Source organism: Scyliorhinus canicula, chromosome 15 (assembly GCF_902713615.1).
Source record: "Scyliorhinus canicula chromosome 15, sScyCan1.1, whole genome shotgun sequence".
In the NCBI taxonomy this organism is placed as follows: Eukaryota; Metazoa; Chordata; class Chondrichthyes; order Carcharhiniformes; family Scyliorhinidae; genus Scyliorhinus; species Scyliorhinus canicula.
In genome coordinates, this window is record NC_052160.1 from 28,050,079 (window position 1) to 28,074,298 (window position 24,220).

A 24,220-nucleotide genomic window follows, 5' to 3' on the forward strand; every position below is an offset into this window, starting at 1 on the left:
TTTTTCCATGTTTAATAAATGTTTTTTTCTTGTTGTTAAAACTAATTAGGGGTCCTGTGACTGTGTCTCCACATTTTATTCTTTAAAAAGTAAACGTTACGGTCTTTTGAGCCAGGGTTCTATTCTGGGATCTTTCCATCCAGTTATAACATCAACTGGGTCACACAATATCAATAAAAATGGTTGTATCACAGCCAAACGTGGCAGCCAGGTTGGTGCACAGCAAGATCCCAAATGAACGGTTGATCAGTGAATCTATTTTAGTGGTCTTGCCATCCAGGATGCCGGGGAGAACTTCCCTATTCTACTTTGAATCTTTCCTGACCACATCAGAGGCCAATATGGGACATTTGTTTAACGTCTCACTTGAGACACAGCAACTCCAACAGTGCCGCTATCTCCTCAATACTGCAGTGGAGCATCAGCCTAGATTAGAGATTTATTAATTTAAAAAAATAAATTTACAGTACACAATTAATTTTTTCCAATTAAGCGGCAATTTAGCGTGGCCAATCCAACTAGCCTGCACATCTCTGGGTTGTGAGGACGAAACCCACACAAACACGGGGAGAATGTGCAAATTCCACATGGACGGTGACCCAGAGCCAGGATCGAACCTGGGACCTCGGCGCCATGAGGCAACAGGGCTAACCCACTGCGCCACCGTGCTGCCCCAGATTAGAGATTTAAATTCTAGAGTGGGACTTGAACTATTTACCTTCTCACTCAGAGTGCTATCCACTGAATCAATATGACAGATTAGTGATTCGTTGGCAGCACGGTGGCGCAGTGGTTAGCACGGTTGCCTCACGGCGCCGAGGTCCCTGGTTCGATCCCGGCTCTGAGTCACTGTCTGTGTGGAGTTTGCACATTCTCCCCGTGTCTGCGTGGGTTTCTCCCCCACAACCCAAAGGTGTGCAGGGTAGGTGAATTGGCCACACTAAATAGCCCCTTAATTGGAAAAAATGAATTGGGTACTCTAAATTTATATTTAAAATAATTAATGATTCATAAATTAGTGATAAACTGGTCAGAAAATACTTTTTCTTGGCTTGGTGCTAAGTGGCTGTTGCCCAAAGTGCTTCAGTGCTGCTGGACTACGTCTTTATGAAATGGAAGGCATTGTGTTTGTAACCAGTTCCATTATGTTTCAGGGGAAAGAAGTTATTGAACATTATCTGAATGAGCTGACTGCACAGGGTATCCGACACATTCCACGCTGGACCCCTCGTGTGACTGTTGCCACAACGGAGGTGGTGCCTGAGTCCAGTCGGCCAGCATTGGCACCAGTACTGGATCTCAGGGTAGAGCCATTGGAGGATCTGCCACATAGCAGTACCAAAGAACCATTAACAAACCTGTGTGGACAGGAAACACTGCCCACAACACCAGATGGTAAGTTTCTGCATACATCAGTTTCTGCATACTGACTCTTTCTCCTTCCTGGCTGTTTTTAAAAAATGTATACGGCAGTTAAATTAATTTAATGCTTTTGGGGAACAACAGGGCTGATTGCTAGCATCGCAGAAGAATGGGTAAAATTTGGTCTTTCCAGTTTTGAAAAAATGTCAGTTGGTAGGTGATCCAATCGAGGGATATAAATGTGTTGATGGTATGGCAAAGGGTGGATCCTTCACCACTGCCTTCATGGAGGGGATTAATGTTGGGATATCTATCCTGAGGACAGTGTTGAACGCAAGCAATATGTCCTTGTGTTTGAGTATGCTGACCTTCCTTAAAGACATCAGTCAACTAGAAAGTCAGCTTGATCTGAATCTGGCATATTAATCCTAATGAAGCAACAACTTCATAGACCGATACAACACAGAAGGAGGCCATTCTGCCCATCATGTCCGTGCCACCTCTTTGAAAGAGTTATCCAATTATTCCCACTCCCTGTTCATTCCTGAGCTTTAAAAACTTCCTTCATTTACCAAGATTGCTCCAAGGTGCTTTACCATGGGATCGGCAGAGAGAGCAGAAAGTAGGAGAGGTGTCAGGTGAAATGACCAGTGGTTAGGTCAAGTAGGTAAACTGCCCAAAAAGGCCCAGTTAGCTCCAAGCCTCATCTCTCAGCTGTCCCCTCAGCTTTCTACTTTGGGCTACTTTTTGCCATGCAAAAGGAATCGAGAGATGAGACACCAGTGCTTTATTGTGCATAGATCTCAATGAGTGGCATTGGCTATTGAGTCCTTCAATAACAACAGTCAACATTGGGTTTATTCATGTGTTTTTCAGCTGATAAGCTTGATGCTGATTACATCGAGCGGTACCTGGGGCAACTGACCCCCATGCAAGAGAGCTACCTGATCCAGCTTCGACAGTGGCTCCAAGAAACACACAAGGGCAAGGTACGTGATGGGCAGGACAAGGGTGAAACGATGTGTTCAACACAAATCAATTCAATAAAACAAGTCAGAGATTAGTTGAAGAGTGAGTAAAACTGATTCCTTCTAGAATTGAGATTTTGACCTGGGGGAGAGTGATGCTGCATTTCAAAGGTGACCTCACCAATAAGTTAAATATTCTGCATAGATGGAGAGTAAGATTCCTGAATATAATCCTCAGTGATGATTATCCTCAATGAGAATTGCATTTTGTTCCTTAGACATTCAAGTGAGTTATCACTCATCACTCACACACTTCCTTTCGCATCTTTTGGCAGCAGAGACCCAAGTATTGTCTGCATGTGGTTGCATTTTCCTGCTGTGTTGTGGATCTGCTTATCATCAATATTTATTTATATTAAAGATCCACCCTATTCCATAATCCTTCCTCTGAATTTGTCCAGTTCCCTTTTGAATGCATTGACTCTTATACTCATCACTTGAGCACAGAGCTTGGTGTCATCAGTAAATGTTATTGTTCTATTGCCCATACAATTTGTAAGAAGTGCAAAAGGCAGGAGATGCTGAACAGATTCCCACCAGTAATTGCCTTTTGACAGAATCTTGCCTATTTGTCAGAACCTTCTTTTTTCTTAGGCAGACTTAGTCTAGGATCGCCAGTCTCTCTACTGTGTGATTCCAATGGATACACTATTCATTTGATCATTTATCTAATTCTCTTTGCGGGATCTTACTGTGCACATCGACTGCTACGGTTCCTTCACTAGAACAGTGATTACATTTCAAAAATAGTTTGTTGGCCTGAAGCAGTCATAGCCGCACTATTTAATTTTTACCTTCTAGCATTTCAGGTGCACAGATAGAATGGGTTTGGGGTATCTCATACACAGATAGAGTTTGGTCATTGGTGGGATTCTCCGGCTGCGTCCGCCAGCAACCGGAGAATCCCGCCCGAGGTCAATGGACTTCTCCATTGACCGCGGTTCGCACGTGGCATTCTTGCAGCGGGCAGGGCAGAGGAATCCATCCCATAGTGTAGTGTTGAAATTGGCTCTGGACATTTTACAGGCAAATAGGATATTCTGTCTATCTAACATGGATCGAATGGGGCTGGAAACACTTGGCTATCTCGTGCATTGACAGAATGGGTCCTGAATCTTGGTTGACTGGGAAGTATATTCCAATAGTGTGTCCCTGATCCTCCTTAGAGGTAGAACCAAGATCTCGGATTGGCAGGATAAATGTATCAGTCACAGGGCAGCATGGTGGCACAGTGGTTAGCCCTGCTGCTTCACGGCGCTGAGGTCCCAGGTTCGATCCCGGCTCTGGGTCACTGTCCATAAGACCATAAGACCATAAGACATAGGAGTGGAAGTAAGGCCATTCGGCCCATCGAGTCCACTCCGCCATTCAATCATGGCTGATGGGCATTTCAACTCCACCTACCAGCATTCTCCCCGTAGCCCTTAATTCCTCGCGACATCAAGAATTTATCTATCTCTGCCTTGAAGCCATTTAGCGTCCCGGCCTCCACTGCACTCCGCGGCAATGAATTCCACAGGCCCACCACTCTCTGGCTGAAGAAATGTCTCCGCATTTCTGTTCTGAATTTACCCCCTCTAATTCTAAGGCTGTGCCCACGGGTCCTCGTCTCCTCGCCTAACGGAAACAGTTTCTTTGCGTCCACCCTTTCTAAGCCATGTATTATCTTGTAAGTTTCTATTAGATCTCCCCTTAACCTTCTAAACCCAATGAATACAATCCCAGGATCCTTAGCCGTTCATCATATGTTAGACCCGCCATTCCAGGGATCATCCGTGTGAATCTCCGCTGGACACGCTCCAGTGCCAGTATGTCCTTCCTGAGATGTGGGGCCCAAAACTGGACACAGTACTCCAAATGGGGCCTAACCAGAGCCTTATAAAGGCTCAGTAGCACATCGCTGCTTTTATATTCCAACCCTCTTGAGATAAATGACAACATTGCATTCGCTTTCTTAATCACAGATTCAACCTGCATGTTTACCTTTAGGGAATCCTCAACTAGCACTCCCAGATCCCTTTGTACTTTGGCATTATGAATTTTCTCACCGTTTAGAAAGTAGTCTATGCTTGGATTCTTTTTTCCAAAGTGCAAGACCTCACATTTTCTCACGTTGAATTGCATCAGCCATTTCCTGCACCACTCTCCCAAACTGTCTAGATCCTTCTGCAGCCTCCCCACTTCCTCAGCACTACCTGCCTGACCACCTAACTTCGTATCATCGGCAAACTTCGCTAGAATGCCCCCAGTCCCTTCATCCAGATCATTAATATATATGGTGAACAACTGCGGCCCCAACACTGAACCCTGTGGGACACCGCTGGTCACCGGCTGCCATTCCGAAAAAGAACCTTTTATCCCAACTCTCTGCCTTCTGTCAGACAGCCAATCCTCAACCCATGCCAGTAGCTCACCTCGAACACCATGGGCCCTCACCTTACTCAGCAGCCTCCTGTGTGGCACCTTATCAAAGGCCTTTTGGAAATCCAGATAGACCACGTCCACTGGGTTTCCCTGGTCTAACCTACTTGTCACCTCCTCAAAGAATTCTAACAGGTTCGTCAGGCACGACCTCCCCTTACTAAATCCATGTTGACTTGTTCTAATCCGACCCTGCTCTTCCAAGAATTTAGAAATCTCATCCTTAACGATCGATTCTAGAATTTTACCAACAACCGAGGTTAGGCTAATTGGCCTATAATTTTCCATCTTTTGTCTTGATCCTTTCTTGAACAAGGGGGTTACAACAGCGATCTTCCAATCGTCCGGGACTTTCCCTGACTCCAGTGATTTTTGAAAGATCTCAACCAACGCTTCCGCTATTTCTTCAGCCACCTCTCTCAGAACTCTAGGGTGTAGCCCATCGGGGCCAGGAGATTTGTCAATTTTAAGACCTTTTAGCTTTTTTAGCACCGTCTCTTTTGTAATGGCAACCATACTCAACTCAGCCCCCTGACCCTCTATAATTTTTGGGATATTACTCATGTCTTCCACTGTGAAGACAGACGCAAAGTACTTATTAAGTTCTCCAGCCATTTCCTCGTCTCCCATCACTAGCCTTCCGGAATCAGTTTGAATTGGCCCAATGTCTACTTTGGCCTGTCGTTTGTTTCTTTTGTATTGAAAGAAACTTTTACTATCATTTCTTATATTACTGGCTAGCCTGCCTTCATATTTGATCCTCTCCTTCCTTATTTGTCTCTTTGTTAACCTCTGTTTGTTTTTGTAGCCTTCCCAATCTTCTGATTTCCCAGTGCTTTTGGCCACTTTATAGGATCTCTCTTTTTCTTTGATACATTTCCTGACCTCCTTTGTCAGCCATGGCTGTCTAATCCCTCCCCGGATAATCTTTCTTTTCTTGGGGATGAACCTCTGTACAGTGTCCTCAATTATGCATACAAACTCCTGCCATTTTTGCTCTGCTGTCTTCCCCACTAGGGTCTGCTTCCAGTCGATTTTCGCCAGTTCCTCTCTCATGCCCTCGTAATTACCTTTATTTAACTGTAACACCATTACATCTGATTTTGCCTTCTCTCTTTCAAACTGCAGACTGAACTCAACCATATTATGATCGCTGCTTCCTAAGTGTTCCCTTACTTTAAGATCTTTTATAAAGTCTGGTTCATTACATAGCACTAGGTCCAGAATAGCCTGCTCCCTTGTGGGCTCCATGACAAGCTGTTTCAAAAAGCCATCTTGTAAGCATTCCATGAATTCCTTTTCTTTGGATCCACTGGCTACGTTATTTACCCAATCCACCTGCATATTGAAGTCCCCCATGATCACCGTGACCTTGCCTTTCTGACATGCCTTTTCTATTTCCCGGTACATGTTGCGCCCCTGGTCCTGACCACTGTTAGGAGGTCTGTACATAACTCCCATTATGGTTTTTTTGCCTTTGTGGTTCCTCAATTCTACCCATGGATTCTGTCCGTGTGGAGTTTGCACATTCTCCCCGTGTCTGTGTGGGTCTCACCCCCAAAACCCAAAGGTGTGCAGTGTAGGTGGATTGGCCATGCTAAATTGCCCCTTAATTGGAAAAAAATGAATTGGGTACTCTAAATTTTAAAAAAATGTATCAGTCACTGTGCAGGTAACAGAGAGGGCTTTGTGGAGCCTGGTTTAGGGAAGTTTAACCACTCGACACCCATCCTGGAGTTGACACATTCTCTGGGTTTTGAGATTGATAGAACAAAAAAAAACTCCTGACAAATGGTTGGGGATCCTTACCAGGTACATGAATATTTGGAGTAATCACATTCCCTCCGACTAATGATTCCTGAGTCGTTGCAAACTTTCTAGAAGTTTTACCTGCTTCAGCCGGAGTGAGATCCTGCTGCTAGAAGACGCTTGATATGAATGGATTGTGTCTCCGGATTGCTTTATTAAAAACTGAGCAATGCCATCTGTGAATTCATTGTGGAATGCTGTCTTGTATCTCAATCAAGTGCTGCACCTCAAGTCATTTTTTTTTGTGCTCTCTATAGTCTGAGGCAGGTGATTGGAAAGCAGAAAAGGTAATATTTTCCTGTGTGTGCATTTTCTGCATGTCAACGCGAGTCAGTGTTTAGCATCGTCTAGTAGGGCTAGTGTGTAATATCAGGAAGATGGATTCAAATATAATTGTCGCTGTGTCCTCCAATCATCAACAGCTTTCTGACACGCTGCCTTCAACTTGTAACCAGGGCAGACATATTTCTTAAGTTTAATTCTCTTAATGAGTTTGTCTTATTGCCTTACTAAATGTAAGTTAATGATCTGGATAGACATCTTTACTTTTGATCCTCAGGGTCTGACAGTCTCCCATTTATCTTTGTGTCTCATTTTGTTGGTCATCAGGAGGACATAGACCATTTATTTGAACCTCTTCCCAAAGATGGCCACACCGTCACTTTGAAAACACAAATTCACTCAGGAAAATTTGCACACACGGAGCACACAACCCTTACACACACACACACACCCTGAAAATTGGATGCATACACCCATTCATTCTAACATGCACATTACAGTCACACACGTGTGATAATTTGAATGATCTGCATGTGTTTGCAGTGGCATTTGAGTAATCTGTCCCCTTAAACATGATTGGAATTCCAGAGGGAAGGACAAGCAGCTTCTGAACTAATACAAATCAGGAGGGATTGAGATCTGTCTACTCCATAGCCTTGCCACTGAATTAAACAAACAATATTTTGCAGGACAGATTGGAGTTCAAGTGTGAAACTTTCAAAGCACAGTTTCCAATGATTTGTTAATAACAACCCTGTGGGTCAGATTTTCTATGTGAAGAGCTCTAGGTTTGAATGGAAGGATGACTTGACTGGACCAAATAGATTTCCTCATCTGGAAAGGCAGCATGGTAGCATGGTGGTTAGCATAAATGCTTCACAGCTTCAGGGTCCCAGGTTCGATTCCTGGCTGGGTCACTGTCTGTGCGGAGTCTGCACGTCCTCCCCGTGTGTGCGTGGGTTTCCTCCGGGTGCTCCGGTTTCCTCCCACAGTCCAAAGATGTGCGGGTTAGGTGGATTGGCCATGCTAAATTGCCCGTAGTGTCCTAAAAAGTAAGGTTAAGGGGGGGGGTTGATGGGTTACGGGTATAGGGTGGATACGTGGGTTTGAGTAGGGTGATCATTGCTCGGCACAACATCGAGGGCCGAAGGGCCAGTTCTGTGCTGTACTGTTCTATGTTCTATGTTCTATCTGTATTGATGGAAGGGCAGTACCAGTATATAGACTGAGTGCTGGTGTACATGCAGATCACCTGTTCAGTGAATACTGGTGGAAATGCATTGTTCCCCGTCACCTGAGATTACAGGTAGAAATGGAGTAGGTGCTAGTGTGTATCGGAGTATTGGTGTGAATAGAGTTAGTGTGTGAGCTGCAGCTACTGAGTAAATGTTGTGAAGGCAGTGATAGCAGAGCTTGGCACTGTTGTGTTTTTCAGATTCCCAAAGATGAACACATTTTGCGTTTCCTGCGGGCTCGAGATTTCAATATTGACAAAGCGCGAGAGATCTTGTGTCTGTCACTTACCTGGCGCAAACAATACCAGGTGGACTATATTCTCGAGATGTGGAGACCCCCACAGGTGCTGGTCAACTACTACACAGGAGGCTGGCATTATCATGACAGAGGTAATTCTTCAGATTCATTACTTTAACTGAGAGTTAGCCTCTCAATCAATGGGAGTGCTCCTGGGCTCAACTCTCACATTGAAATCCTGGGTATGACACCACTCCCATGGTGACTAATGGGATGTGGGAGGATTCAGATCATTAATAATAATAATTTTTATTAGTGTCACAAGCAGGCTTACATTAACATTGCAATGAAGTTACTGTGAAAATACCCTAGTTGCCACACACGGCACCTGTTCGGGTACACAGAGGGAGAATTCAGTGCAAATCACCAAACAGTACGTGTTTCAGGACTTTTGGGAGGAAGCCGGAATACCAAGAGGAACCCCACGCAGACACAGGGAGAATGTGCAGAGTCCGCACAGTGACCCAAGCCAGGAATCGCTGCGAAGCAACAGTGCTAACCACTGCGCTACCATGCCGCCCATCTATCATGGATTCAGGATGTTAGCTGTTCCTTTACTCGCAGATTTTGGTTATTCTGTCAATTGAACAAGCATTTGTTTTTAGTTCCTAAACACAGGATTTTCACAGTAACTTCATTGCTGTGTTAATGTAAGCCTACTTGTGATAATAAAGATTATTATTATTAAGATGGGGCTTTTGCTGCCTTCCTGTCCAACTGCAGGGTTTAATGACACGCACAAGTGTCCTGATGCCTTCCTGATGATCCACACCATCAGAGCCAGCCCCGAGTGAAGGTCTGTGCACAAGTGGTGTGGCTGTTCAGTGTTATGTTTGACTGGTTCTTTGTGATGTGGGTTTCATTGAAAGGTCACCTTTCATTAATGGAAGTGTAAGAAGGACATGATTGAGCAGTATGATCTGTCAAGCATGTCCCATTGCAATATGGTTCAGTCTGTACATCCTCATCACAGCGCCAATCGTGCAGACTCCTGCAGGTGGCAGAAAAAGGGAAAGGGGCAGCACGGTGGCGCAGTGGGTTAGCCCTGCTGCCTCATGGCGCCGAGGTCCCAGGTTCGATCCCGGCTCTGGGTCACTGTCTGTGTGGAGTTTGCACGTTCTCCCTGTGTTTGCATGGGTTTCGCCTCCACAACCCAAAGATGTGCAGGGTAGGTGGATTGGCCACGCTAAATTGCCCCTTTATTGGGACAAATGAATTGGGTAATCTAAATTTCTAAAAGAAAAAGGGAAAACCCTTTGACCAATGGAGGAAATAAATTTTGGGCAATTCCTCCTCAATCAAGCTAAGGGAGACCACACAACCACTGCATCACTGGTCCCTTTTAGCCAATTCACCTTCAATAAGATGGCGCCAAGCAGATACTTGGCAGCTGAAACACTCTCTGGGGATAACACAGAAGGTTAACTGGTGACCCGTCAGTTTGGGAGATCTTGTGCTGGTGCTGCAGCTTTGAATGCAAATCGTGATTTCCTTCTTCTTCCTTGACCAAGATGGCCGCCCACTGTACATCCTGCGGCTGGGACAGATGGACACGAAGGGGCTGCTGAAAGCTGTGGGGGAGGAGGCCATTCTACGACATGTGAGTCAGTCAGTGATGCTCCGCCTCGAGTGCTCAATATATCTTGGCTAATGTTGTTCAGTAGAACATAGGAACACGAGGAGACCATTCAACCCCTCAAGTCTGTTCTGCCAGTCAATTAGACTGTGACTATTCTTAATCTTAACTCCATTTAGCTTTAATACCTTTGCCTAATGAAAACAAAAATTAATCTCCATTTTAAAATTAACCCCTCAAATATTCAACAGCTTTTTTAAGGGAGGGGTTTCCAGATTTCCATTATTCTTTGTATGAAGAACTGCTTCTGAACACAGTCCCTTGGCTCCAAGCTTAAAGTTATGCTCCCTGTTTTCCCACCAGAGGAAATAGCTATTTGCTCAATTAAATATTTTGATCATTTGAAATACTTCAATTAGATCATCTTTTAATCATCTATACTCATGTGAATACAGGCATAGTCTGTACCAGCTGTCCCCAGAATCTAACCTTATACATCTCATTCTAATTCTGGTTAATCTCCCGAACCTCCTCACATAAATCACTGACTAGACACAGATTTTTCTTTGAACTGGATGAATGTTTATGATGGGATTGAAACTCACATGATCTCGATCATTCATCCGATAACGTAACCACTTCATTAACAGACCCCACTTATTGCAAAGCTTTTTTTGTTGTTGAATCAAGGGCGCTATGTGTCATTTTGGGCAGGTTTCGTGGGGTGCTTCCCGCTGTGTGTTGGGCACGATCCAGATCGGTATTCATCCACACCTCTGGCAGAATTTAACGCTGTTCACGCTGGCGGGATATTCCGGTCCCACTGACTGCGTACGGGTTTACCGGAGACGAGGGGTGCAGTCAACGGGAAATCCATTGACGATGGTGGCACCAGAAAATCCCACTGACGGGCCACCTCCACCGCCGAAAAACAGGCGGCGGGTTGGTCGGTAAATTCCACCCGTAAGAATTTATTTGCGGGGTGTCGGAAGATCCGGGAATCCAGGAGGAGAAAGAGGCAGATGTTCTGTCCTTTGCTTCCCTGGTCGCCCGGAGACGGATACTATTGGCATGGAGGGACTCAAAGCTCCCGAAGTCGGAGACCTGGCTAACGGACATGGCTAGCTTTCTCTGTATGGAGAAAAACAAGTTCGCCTTGAGAGGGTCACTGTTAGGGTTCGCCCAGAGGTGGCAACCGTTCGTCGACTTCTTTGCGGGAAATTAATCGTCAGCAGACGGGGCAGGGTGGGGGGGGAGTAGTTTAGAATAGAGTAGGGGGGTAATAAGGGTGGGACCTGTACGAAAGGATTAACGGTTTTTGCACTATGTTTATGGTTTCATGTATATTGTTTATTTTGTTGTTACTATACCAAAAATACCTCAATAAAATGTTTATTTAAAAAAAAGAATTTCTTTGGAGCTAGGAGTTTTCCCACTGAATATTCCCACACTTTTGAATTTTTTTCTGCAGTGGGGAACTAAGGATGCTGGCAACACCAGCTCCTCAGTGATCGGGGCGGCAATTTTGAAGGGTGCTCAGATTTCAAAGTTAGGTTTAGGGTTCCCCACATCACTAAATGTCCACGTGAGCCCCCCTCCCCCCAACACAACCCAGGCATGAGGGTGACCCAGCCTCACATGTATCCATCATCATCAGCATCAGGGCATTGTCCACCCCCTCAAGTTGGTATACCCCGCTAATGACCCCCATCTTTGAGGCCTCCCCCTTTCACGCCCCCCCTTCACATCCCCATTCTTCCGATCCCCTCCTTCACCCTCCGTTTCATGAGAATGGCCCCCCTCAGGCCCCCCCTCGACTGGCCCCCCTCAGGCCCCCCCCCCCTCGACAGTGCCCCATTGGCACCAAGGCATTGCCCATTGACATCATGGCAGTGCCAACCTAGTACCCGGGCACTGCTCCTTAGCATCCTGGCAGTGCCAAACTGACACTCCGGCAGTGCCAAGTTGGCCTTGCTCCAATGGCCTCCTTGCCCCCCCCCCCCCCCCCCCCCCCCCCGGTGTGGCCATCATGTCTGGGTTCCGTTTTTGGAGACCAGCACTAATTTGTGTCAGTGTCAGTCCTTGCTGGTGGGGCCGGTGTAAACCGGAGTCTGGGGACTGCGGCCTCGAACGGACTGTGCATATTTAAATGAGTTTAATAACTCATTTAAATATGCTAATCTGGTCATGCACAGTGAGGGCAGAATCAAGATTGCGTTGGGTGTAGCGGGTCGCGTGCAGCTTGGCGCCTGGCATTGACCCCTTTTTTGGCCTCTCGCGCTATGCACCCGAACTAACAGGATCAGCGGTGGGCGCGACACGGTGGGAAAATCCTGCCCAAATGTTCAGCTCCTCTCTGTCCTTTTGGGTTTCTGTTCAGAATTCAAAATTAGCGAGAAGAATCTCTGAATGTGTCCAATGTAACTATTCCAACACTCTCCTGGCCAGTGTCCCATCTCTCACTCTTCCATAAACCCTTTCCAAAACTCTGTTGCCCCTTTCCTAACTTGCACCAAGTCCTTTCCCCTATCACCTCTGACCTACATTGGCTTCTGGTCAAGTGATTTTTAAATTTTATTTTAAATGTCCCATCACCTCCCTATCGCTGCAAAGTTCTCCTGCCCCACAACCCTCCAATTCTGACCTCCTGAGCATCTCCTGATTTTAGTTGCTCCACTATTGGTGGCTCCACCTTCAGCTGCCAAAGCCCAAAGCTCTGGAATTCCTTCCCTAAACCTCTCTGACCCTCAAACTCTTTCCTGTTTTTAAAATGTTCCTTAAAACCTAACTTTGCCACCTGTCCTAATACATTCTTATGTAGCTCGGTGTCAAATTTTGTTCAGTAATTGAACCAGTTACGTTCTCTGAGCTGTTCTAGTACATTAAGGCACGATAGAAATACATTTGGTTGTTGTTAATTGGTGAGGAGGAGTGATTGAAGTCCTCTTTCGGGTAATTGTGTTAATGGAGGTTAGGTGTGGCTTTGTCTTCTCTAACACCCTTGGCCAGAGCAACCTGTACTTGTAAAATGGGATTTTGTTGTCATCAGGCAGGTCGGGACAAATGGGTCAGACTCCCAAATCTGCAGCTATGGACCATAGGCTCACCCACAGGTGGGCAATGCCCGGGGTCTGGTATTGAAATCTCAGCATTCACCCTCTGCAGTTGGCATCACTAAAAGCTCTTCCTTTCTCTCCAGGTTCTGTCGATCAATGAGGATGGGCAGAAGAGATGTGGAGAGAACACCAAAATCTTTGGCCGCCCAATCACGTTAGTGAAGTATTGTACATCAACAATGCCTCCTCTTTCTCTGTACCCATGGCCCTACCACCACATTGTTCCTGGTGTTGCTTCTTGCTGGGATACAGTTTCACGAGCATTCTCACTGTCGCTTATTCACTCACACTGAATAAGCGACAGTGAGAATGCTCGTGGAACTTGCTTCCCTCTTCAGAGTTATCTGTGTAGAGTTATCCGGCTAAGAAATGAAGATTTGAGTCAGTTAGACGAGAGATCGAGTGGTGGGCGCTCACTAGGTGGAAATATAGGAGAGTCCATGCAGCTCTATGGCGGCTGATTGTGGTGACGATTCATCAAAGCTGGGGAGATAGTTGGGAAGTTTCTTTAAGTTGGGAGGGGGCTAGGAATGGAGGGGCAGGGGTGGAATAGGTTGGAATAGTGGACACGGGCATTGACTGGGACAGTAAAGGTACAAGAGTGATAGGCTGGAGCTGTAGGGCAGAGGCAGGAGGGGCTGGGAAAGTGGGGAAGAGGTCTGGGTGAAAGATCAGAGCCATACGGATCTGCAGACAACAACAGCTAGAATGGATGAACCCTCGATCTGTCAGCCAGCTTCCTAATTGTCGATATTCAGTTGCCTTTAGACAATGGGTCTATGAGTAACTCTAGTTTCCGATTCCATGGACAGATCGTGGACCTGCCTGGTTGACCTGGAAGGGTTGAACATGAGGCACCTGTGGCGGCCAGGAGTGAAAGCGTTGCTGAGGATCATTGAAGTGGTGGAAGCAAACTATCCAGAGACGCTAGGCCGACTGCTGATTCTCAGGGCACCCAGAGTGTTTCCTGTCCTCTGGACGTTGGTGAGTCAAAAACTGATGCTGCTCTTTCCCAATCCTCACTTTTACTCCCCGTGAACCCCACCCTGTACATCCAACAAGTGCCCATTCCTGAGAGCCCAGGTGGTGACAACTGGGCAGTGGAAGTGTTGCAGACAAGCCCGTCCTCACTCAATATCCAACCACCCAATCACCGGCAGCCATCATTGGGTAGAACCGTGAGCTGATTTTCCCCCCCTCTCTCTCTAGACCAGGATTGTTATCTGAGTTCAGCTAATCCTACAAGGCCAGGGATCAATCCTGAAACTTTCTGTGTGTACGATATGAGCTGCTTTCATACAGGATTAAATACTATATCACTGCCACAGCATCTGATATGTGGTAACACAGTAACAAAGTGATTCCGTTTTGCAAGACTAGTAATCCAGAGAATGTGAGATCATATCCCACCATGCCAGTTTGATAACATTGTATTCAATTTTTCCAATCTACCAAGAAAAAGCTGTTCCCACCAAAAGTGGCCATGGAGTTTTTTAGATTGTGGGAAAAGCCCAACTCACTCCCAATGTTCATTTGGGAAATAAATCTGCTGTCCTTGATTTAGGCCGACATGTGACTCCTGTCTTACAGCAGTGTGATTGACACTTATTTGCTCTCTGAAGTGTCTGGGTGAATCACTCAGTTGCATCAGACTCAGGATGACTAGGGGACAGACAATAAATGCTGGACTTGCCGGTGACTTCCACATCACGAAAATGCTTGGACTCCTCTGAACTCTGTGTCTTTGGGTGGTACCTTAGTACTGGAGAGAGAGATTGACATGCACCTTTTAATTCTGTGTGTTTTTCAGGTCAATCCATTCATCAATGAAAATACGCGTCAGAAATTCCTCATCTACAGTGGCAATAACTATCAGGGCATGGGAGGGCTCATCGACTACATTGACAAAGAGATTGTTCCTGATTTCCTGGGTGGAGACTGCCTGGTAAGAGGTGCTGGTGTGGAGGGTCAGGGTCAGTCAGAGCAGTGGGAAGGCTGTGCTGAAGTGTGGGGGGGTGATATTGAGGGTGGAGAGGGGTGCGGGTGCTGCAGTTCAGGGTGTGCAAGGGACTATGTCACAGAATGCTCTCTGGCAGTAACATGATGACTGTGGAAATCTTTCAATAGCTGCCACCTTTCAAATAATTCATTTTGTTCTGGTTTGGAGCAGCTGGGTAGAGTCCCTGATATGAGAGGGTACACATGAACTGTGGGAGGAGAGTAAATGGCAGGTAGAATGTACATGGACTTTGAGAAGGGTATGCTCTATTGTGATATTTCGTCAATCATGTCTATCCTTATGCTTCCATTTATAGTGTAATATCCCAGAAGGAGGAATGGTTCCTAAATCCTTGTACCAGACGGAGGAAATGCTGGAAAATGCAGATCAAATCAAACTCTGGACAGAAGCCATTTATCAGTCAGCCACCATGTTCAAAGGAGCGCCACATGAGGTACTGAGTCACCATTAACAGTGCACAGCGGGGCGGCACGGTGGCGTAGTGGTTAGCACTGCTGCCTCATGGCTCCGAGGACCCGGGTTCAATCCCGGCCCCGGGTCACTGTCTGTATGGAATTTGCACATTCTCCCTGTGTCTGCGTGGGTCTCACCCCCACAGCCCAAAGATATGCAGGGTAGGTGGATTGTTCATGCTAAACTGCCCCTTAATTGGAAAAAAAAAAAGAATTGAGTACTTTAAATTTTTTTTAAAAGGGCACAGCTTGTGAATTTGTCTTGCAATTAGCTCTGATGAATGCACAGTAACTGTACACAGTTACATTGAATAATCCTTATCCAGTTAGATAAATAGTTACTCTGCATAATTACACAGTGCATAATATTTACACTCCAGAATGATTAGGACTCTACTCTTGTATAGTACATGTTACAAAGTTTTCACCTACTTTCCCCAGGTTGGTCTGGCACTTTTCACACAAGTTTCTTATCTTGACCCCAGCTATATTTTCTCCCTCAGCCCTAGCTTTCAATCCTGTTTGTTTTGTTTCACAGAAGGCGATTGAGATCCTGGAGGCCTCGTCTGTCATCACCTGGGACTTTGACATTCTGAAGGGTGATGTGGTGTTTAACATCTTCCATTCCAAGCAGGCACCTCAGATCAGTCGCAAGGATTCGAACAGCCCACTGGTTCCTCTCCCCACTGGAAATAATGTGCAGCTGATAGACAAAAGCTGGGTGTTGGGTGTGGACTACAGCCCAATGGAAACACCACTCATCTGTCGGGAAGGAGAGAGTGTCCAAGTACGTTTCTGGGGCTGTGCATCAGTCCTTTTGCACTGTAGTCCAATTAGTAACATAACATTTAAAAGTATAGACCAAAGGACCCTCCTGAATTCTAACATTCTGTGCTGTACTTGCCCTGGGAGTGCTTGATGGAAAATTATAGAGGGAGCTTTATTTTGTATCTAACCTGAGCTGCACCTGCCCTGGGAGTGCTTGATGGGACAGTGTGGAGGGAGCTTTTCTCTATATCTAACCCAAGCTGTATCTGTCCTGGGAGCCTGTGATGTCGACGTTCACAGAAAATGTTCCATTCTCTGTCATTAATATACAGCAACTTGATGAACCCAAAGTTGATGGGCTTCATTTATGTTTTGCAAGCTACAGATTTAAAATAGTCAACGATTGTAAATGTTCTATAATTGGAACTTGAACTATTTTCCATTCTCCTCGTACGTCATCCCAGGATTTAATGAAATGAAAAATTCCATTCATAACTCCAATTACTTTTCTCATTTCTTTAAGTATCGGATGAATTCCCACTTATCATTTACACATGAATATTTAAAGTATTTGGTTTCAGTGACTGGTTCAGACTAAGGAGTTCAGTTTCATTTCAGTCCAAACACTACATTTGAATAACAGCACACCTCGTATTGATGTAACACTTCTAAAATAGGGAAAAGAATCCCACGGCGTAATCGATAAAAAGGACACCAAACCAAAAGAATGTTAGGGGGGGAGACTCAAAGCTGAGCCAGCGATGTGTTTTTTAAGGAGTGGGACAGAATTCTAGACTGGCTGCTCTTTATCTCCCCCCCCCCCCCCCCGCCCTTTTCATGCTTCGGCTCTTCTCTAGCCGCATAAACCTTTCTAGATTCTCTTTCAGTATTCCGTTAGGTGGTCTTGTGGCCCAACGCATAGCACACTTGCCTCTGAACCAGAATCTCTGGGTTCAGGTCACACCCTCGGATATGTTGGCCGTGGAAGGAGTATTCATAATAAACTGGTTGATAATTGTCCTTCCAAAACACCATAAGAGGAGGAGAGATTCCTCTTCAACAGTACTTCTTGCAGAGTGGTTCCCCATAAGCGATAACCACTTGTCCCTCTTTAATAGAGATGCTGATGGTATCTGGCATAATGTGGCTAATATCAGACAGATGGACTGCATTGAGAGTGTCAGCCTGAATCATGGGTTCAAGGCTCTGGAGCAGGCCTTGAACCCACAACCTCTTGACTCTGAGGTGAGAGTGATACCCACTGCGCCACAGCTAGCAGGATGGAGGGTGTATTTTAAGATCAATGTTTTATTATATTGTTGTGATTATAACCTCCATCAGTTGTCTGATGGCTTCGGCAATCCTGCCTGTGAAGGGATCTCATGATCAAATGCTTTTTTGTCTTCAGGGTTCACACGTGACCCGCTGGCCTGGATTCTATATCTTGCAGTGGAAGATGCACAGTCCCTGGTCGTGCTCCTCAAATCTCCCTCGCGTCGACGATGTACTGGCTTCTTTACAAGTCTCCTCCCACAAGTGCAAAATCATGTTCTACACCGAGGCGTTGGCTTCGGAGGATTTCAGGTGGGTGTCTATCCTTTGCCTGCAGCTGACACGTGTGCATTTCCCCTTGCAGTCCCTAAGCCCCCACAACAGTCCTGCTTCAGTCAGGGTGACCTGACAGGAAACAGAGAGGTGCAGCAGCAGGACAGAACCATGATCCTTGAGCTTGTAAAATCTGTCAAGTTGGCGCGGTTCCTTAGTAAAATGAGGGTCAGATTTAATGTCTCGGATGGAGGGGTGTCCCCCCCCCACTGGTGTCTGCTGCATCGTAACCTTTAAGGGACAGTGTTTTCAAGGCAGAGAACTATATTGTGATGGTACCTGATCCACAGCCTGAACAGAAGTTCACAACGGCTGCATCATCCCAATTTATAAGCTTAGATTCCTGCTCCTTCTTGCCCTCCAGGACCCACCCCTGCTGGATGCCATGACAGAATGCCTTCTGTGCTGAAATAGCCTGCTTAAGTCTAGACTGGTGCGGCAAGACTAATGATGAGGGTGTAAAAGGGTATTGATGATTATCAGTCGTGATCTCACTGAGTGGTGGAATGGGCCTGAGAGACTGAATTGCACTCATGGCATGTTACTGGGGGTATCCGCGGAAGAGCGGTGATAAGCTGCACAATTAACAGTTGCCCTTTCTCTTCACAGAGGATCCATGACTAGCCTGGAGTCCTGTCAGAGTGGATTCTCACAGCTGAGTGCTGGCACCACCTCCTCCAGCCAGTCTCAAGGCAGTTCACACATATCCAGATAGGAAGACCTCGGACTGAGACACATTTGTCACAAGCCACTGAATCAGGGAACTGCAACTGCCTCAGGACCAGGTGCAATGATGATTGCTCCCATGAGCTTGGGTGCTGGTTGAATACCAGCTTGGCACTCATCTCATATCGGTACAATAATATCACAGGACATTGTGCAGCATTTTGAGGTTTGCTATCTGCTCTATTATGTAAAGAGGGCATGTTTCACTAGTTTGGCCTCTTTAGGCTGTGTATCGAATGCACAGCTATGAACAGTCTTCCAGATAGAAAGGACAATGGGGAGAAGGGGCTTATAGCTCAGTCTTCCCTGGCCCAAATACAGTGTGATCCATGGTATTGGCTCCTCATAGCCCATTTAGTCTGTCCAGCAAAACTTCAGAATATCCAATCCTACAGCTTAATTTAGTATTCCCGAGGATGGAAGCCATTCAACAGTCACCCCTGAAAATCACACTGTGTTTGAGTATCTATATGCACTAAGCCACCACTCCTGTTCTAAAGATATTCCTCCAGTTCATTAACTGCTTTTGCTGCGAGCAATTCTTTTCCTCATTTAGAACTTACTTGATGATTATTTTTTTCCTCCTGGCCTGCACTTCTGGGCCCACTGTCCTCGCTAAATAACCTGCAGACATCCCTATTACTCGTTCCTCCCAGGATCTTACAGGCCAAAATCATGCATCTTATTTTCTCCAGTGGGAACCAGTTGAACTCCATAGTCTCATTGTTGTCCAGGTTGCTCTTCCCTGAACCTTCTGCAGCACACCAATGTACTTTTGCAGGTTGAGTCTGTCACCCAGTATTCAAGACATGGCCTTGTGAACAATCTATGCAAAGTTAGGATAATACGTTTCCTAAGTGCCTATGAGGCTTTCATCGCAAGGGGAATAGAGTATAAAAGTAGTGAAGTCTTCCATAGTGCATTGGTGAGACTACACCCAGGTACTGTGTATAGATTTGGTTTCCTTACTTAAGGAGCGATATATTTATAATGAAAGGTTCATTGGGCTCATTCCTGGGATGAAGAGAAAATGAGAAAAGGTTGAACTGGTTGAGCCTGTATTCATTGGAGTTTAGAAGAAAGAAAGGTGATCTTATTGAAACATAGAAAATTCTGAAGGGGCTTGACAGTAGATGCTGAGGATGTCTCCCTCATGGGGGAATCTGGAACCCGGGGGCACAGTTCAAAAACCAGGGGTCTCCCACTCAACAGCGAAGATGAGGAGGAATTTTTCCTCTCAGTGGGTCCTTGGTCTTTGAAATTTTCTTCCTGAAAGAGCAGTAGAGACTGGGGCACTGAATATATTGAAGGCTGAGTTAGATTTCAGATCTATAAGGGAGTCACGGGTTATAGGAGACAGGCAGGAAAGTGAAGATGAGGCCACTATCAGATCAGCCATGATTGGCTGAATGGCCAACTCCAACTCCTATTTCTTATGATCTTATCCCTGTAGGCAGGGAGCTGATGGCGTATCAGCTACTGTCCCTATTCTATAAACTCTGCTCATTCATCAAGCACTAGGGCAGCACGGTGGTGCAGTGGGTTAGCCCTGCAGCCTCACGGCGCCAAGGTCCCAGGTTCAATCCCGGCTCTGGGTCACTGTCCATGTGGAGTTTGCACATTCTCCCCGTGTTTGCGTGGGTTTCGCCCCCACAACCCAAAGATGTGCAGGGTAGGTGGATTGGCCAAGCTAAATTGCCCTTAATTGGAAGACCAGTGTTGGCTGCAGTAGCACTTGGAACAACTTCCACCAAGGTTTCAGTGTTATAATCACCGAGTGGCCTCACCTTTACTGTGACATACCCAGGATCGAACCGTGCAGCCTTTGGCCCAGGTTCAGCACCCGTTTGTTCAGCAGAGTAAGGGCACCTCTCGTCATTTTCCAGTCTGTGACTGGTCTGATGGCCACAAATTCTTCATTGTGAATTCTCTCAAAAATGTGAAGCAGGACCGGTGTGATAATTTTGGACCTCTTTGATACCTCTTTCCAGCTTATTGATGAATCCCCTCTTTCAGGCTTTTATCGTAGAAACCAGCAATAATTCCTGTCCTATACTTACCAGTGTTAATAAATGCACAATTTCAGCCTACCTTTCAGAGGAGGGATGTCCAACCAGTGACCCTGAACCCAGGTTGTATTTGAGCTACTGGGGCATAATCCCCTGGGAATGGGTTTCCTTGGGTGGACTTGAATGTCAAAAGCTTGGATTTGTGAAGGGGCTGATGAGTCAGTGGATGAATCCGAGACCAAAACAGCAAGATTTGTTCATTTGCTTCAACTTAAGAACTCTGCAAATTATTGGGAACAGATGTTCAAAGTTGACATGTGACTCCCCAAACTCCAGGGTACGAGACTGCTTGGACATCCCTGTAACTGAGTGATTTCTGTCCCCGTACATGCAAGGTTGGTGTATGCACTGGGACAGGAACCTCTGGCAAACTATATTTTTGATGTGTACATTTTTCTATGTATCTACCGACTGTTAGAATGAACAAATTTAAACCTTAGGATTTATTGTTTTCACATTTTCAATGTAAAGTTACTGGAGTTTGTTATCAGTTCTATTGAAGTTCTGTACATTTTTAATATAGGTGAATATATGTGTTAAAATCCTCTTTTTTTAAGGAATTAGGTTATATGAAACTGTGTTGAATTCCATGCTCACTGTCTGACAGGGTAGGGGGCAACTTGAGCAGGTAAGAGGAGAGGTATTTTGACTCCCCAAAGCCTCTCCACCGCTGTCTAGACTCAAATCAGGAGTCTGATGGAACAGACCCTTATTATAAAATAAGGAACAGCATTTGTTTCTATCAGATCCAGCACTGTGAAATATTATAATCTGCTGCTCACCTGGGATCACCCCTTTGTGTGAGGTGACATATACATGAATAGGACAATCCTGTATTGCTGTCCCTTCTCAACAGGTGTGGTATGTTTGAGGGTGTTCATTATAACCTTTAACCCAATTATCACTTTTGATTCATCTTCAGTCCCTGTTACAGCTCAAGTCACTGCCAAAGATGAAGCTTCCCACTAATCCTTTAAACATTGTTATTGAGGGAACTGAATGTCACTGTGGGTTAGATACTGACCCTTGCTTCTATGACCAGGATTCAGACAGCCTAAAATTTGGGGCTGAAAGCTACCAAGTCTGTTGTCTGTAAGGGTGTGTGTGTGAAATTGGGTTATACCCAGCTCCAAGTGGCTGACAGCACAGTACACACAGCAGCACATTATTTGATAAGGGTAGAGGGAACAGTATTCTGTATCTAATACCTGTCCAGGGATTGTTTGATGGAGACAAGGTAGAGAGCTTTCATCTGTATCTAACCAGTGCTGTACTTGCCTTTTGACTGTTTGATGTTTTCTATAGGGAAAGGGTTCCTATCACCCTAGAAGTACAACATTTTAAAAAGTCTATGATTTCCCTCAATATTTTCTACTGTTTGGTATTTGCAACCTTTACAGCATTAGAAAAACAGAGTAAAACCCAAACAACTTCAGTTAGTGGGCAAGTGACAATTGTAGTTTCTATGAGCCTCGCGAGCCCTGACTGTAAGGTAATAGCCCCTGTGACAAACGACTCCTGTAACTCGTGACACTGGATCCGAGCAGGCTGAGCTCATATTTCCTACTAATTGGAATACGGTCACCTTGAGAATTAACTGGAAGGGGAAAGGAGATTATTGACTTTATGATTCCTAACAACTGACAAGCACTGTTACTTCTGTAAAGATGGAAATAAATATTTTTGTTTCTGGAACATTCTGCTTTTTGTTTGAAATGACAAGGAGAAAGAGAAACCAGCAGAAGAATGGCATCCAGCCGGTGGGACAAGTTATACTCGTCCAAAAATACAAGGAGCAACACAGGGCAAAGAAAACACAGCTGGGCGAGCACGCTAACCAGTGATAGTCTTGGGCTGTGCTAATGCCAGTAATGGTGGGTGAGGGGCCTCAGGGCCACCAGGTATAAGTCCAATGTTGAGTGTGGAGTAGGTCTGTGCTCAGCCCTGAAGTTCCCCACAGCTGAATAGCACAGAGCCACTCCCGCTGTTGTTATGACACCCTGGGCTAGTGCACAATCAATTCCAGCTCCGGGGGCCCCAGAGCCGCATCACAAGTGAATTCCGGCAGATTGGAAAACCGCAAATATGATGCCACTGTTTTTATTTATTTATTTTTATTTTTTTAAAATTTGGAGTACTCAATTAATTTTTTCCAATTAAGGGGCAATTTAGCGTGACCAATCCACCTATCTTGCACATTTTTGGGTCGTGGGGGCAAAACCCACCAAACATGGGGAGAATGTGCAAACTCTACACGGACAGTGACCCAGAGCCGGGATCGAACCTGGGACCTCGGCGCCGTGAGGCCACCGTGCTGCCCTGTGACACCACTGTTTAAAAACGGAGGCAGACAAAAGGCGGATAACTATTGGCCGGTTAGCTTAACTTCTGTAGTGGGGAAAATGCTTGAATCTATCATTAAGGAAGATATAGCGAGCCATCTGGATAGAAATTGTCGCATTGGGCAGACGCAGCATGGGTTTGTGAAAGGCAGGTCACATTTAGTTCATTGACTGGAATTCTTTGAGGACATTTTGAGTGCGGTGGACACCGGGGAACCAGTGGATGTGGTGTATCTGGATTTCAAGAAGGCACTCAACAAGGTTCCACATAAAAGGCTGTCGCATGAGATAAAGGTGCATGGCGTTACGGGTAATGTGTTAGCATGGGTAGGGGATTGGTTAACTAACAGAAAGCCGAGTGGGGATAAATGGGTGTTTTTCTGGTTGGCGATCAGTGTCTAGTGGTGTGTCTCAGGGATCCGTGTTGGGACCGCAACTGTTTACAATTTACATCGATGATTTAGAGTTGGGGGCCAATTGTAATGTGTCAAAGTTTTCAGATGACACTAAGGTGAGTGGTAGAGCAAAGTGTGCAGAGGACACAAAGTCTGCAGACGGATATAGTTTAAGTGAGTGGGCAAGGATCTGGCAGATAGAGTACAATGTTGGTAAATGTGAGGTCATCCATTTTGGTAGGAATAACAGTAAAATGGGCTATTATTTAACTGGTAAAAAATTGCAGCATGCTGCTGTGCAGAGGGACCTGGGTGTCCTTGTGATTGTCGCAAAAAGTTTGTTTGCAGGAGCAGCAGGTAATTAAGAAGGCAAATTGAATTTTGGCCTTCATTGCTAGAGGGATGGACTTTAAAAATAAGGATGTTATGTTCCAGCTTTATAGGGTGCTGATGAGGCCACACCTGGAATACTGTGTACAGTTTTGGTCTCCTTACTTGAGAAAGGATGTCCCACATTCTCCCGGAGTCTGCATGGGTTTCACCCCCACAACCCAAAGATGTGCAGTTAGGTGGACTGGCCACGCTAAATTGCCCCTTAATTAGAAAACAAAATTGGGTACTCTAAATATATTTTTTAAATATTCAAGTGTTTGGCCCTTGGCTACCCAATAATTACAGTCACCGGGTTTGTAAATGTAAACACAATTACTGTTTAC

At 45.5% G+C, this 24,220-nt stretch overlaps 1 protein-coding gene across 4 annotated transcripts in view; it reads left to right on the plus strand.

The window, feature by feature from the left end:
• LOC119978450 (SEC14-like protein 5) overlaps positions 1-22,462 on the plus strand; it is a 46,465-nt gene extending 24,003 nt beyond the window's left edge. For 3 of the 4 annotated variants that reach the window (XM_038820101.1, XM_038820100.1, XM_038820102.1), the window contains exons 6-17: positions 1,155-1,395; positions 2,239-2,351; positions 6,878-6,907; positions 8,338-8,527; positions 9,947-10,035; positions 13,211-13,281; positions 13,940-14,111; positions 14,938-15,072; positions 15,443-15,580; positions 16,138-16,386; positions 17,776-17,951; positions 18,582-22,462. In XM_038820101.1, coding sequence (XP_038676029.1) covers positions 1,155-1,395; positions 2,239-2,351; positions 6,878-6,907; positions 8,338-8,527; positions 9,947-10,035; positions 13,211-13,281; positions 13,940-14,111; positions 14,938-15,072; positions 15,443-15,580; positions 16,138-16,386; positions 17,776-17,951; positions 18,582-18,687 — 1,710 coding nt within the window. In that variant the 3' untranslated portion in view covers positions 18,688-22,462. The remainder of the gene's footprint in view (positions 1-1,154; positions 1,396-2,238; positions 2,352-6,877; positions 6,908-8,337; positions 8,528-9,946; positions 10,036-13,210; positions 13,282-13,939; positions 14,112-14,937; positions 15,073-15,442; positions 15,581-16,137; positions 16,387-17,775; positions 17,952-18,581) is intronic. The other variant, XM_038820103.1, reaches the window with a different exon arrangement.
• The last annotated feature ends 1,758 nt before the right edge of the window (positions 22,463-24,220 follow it).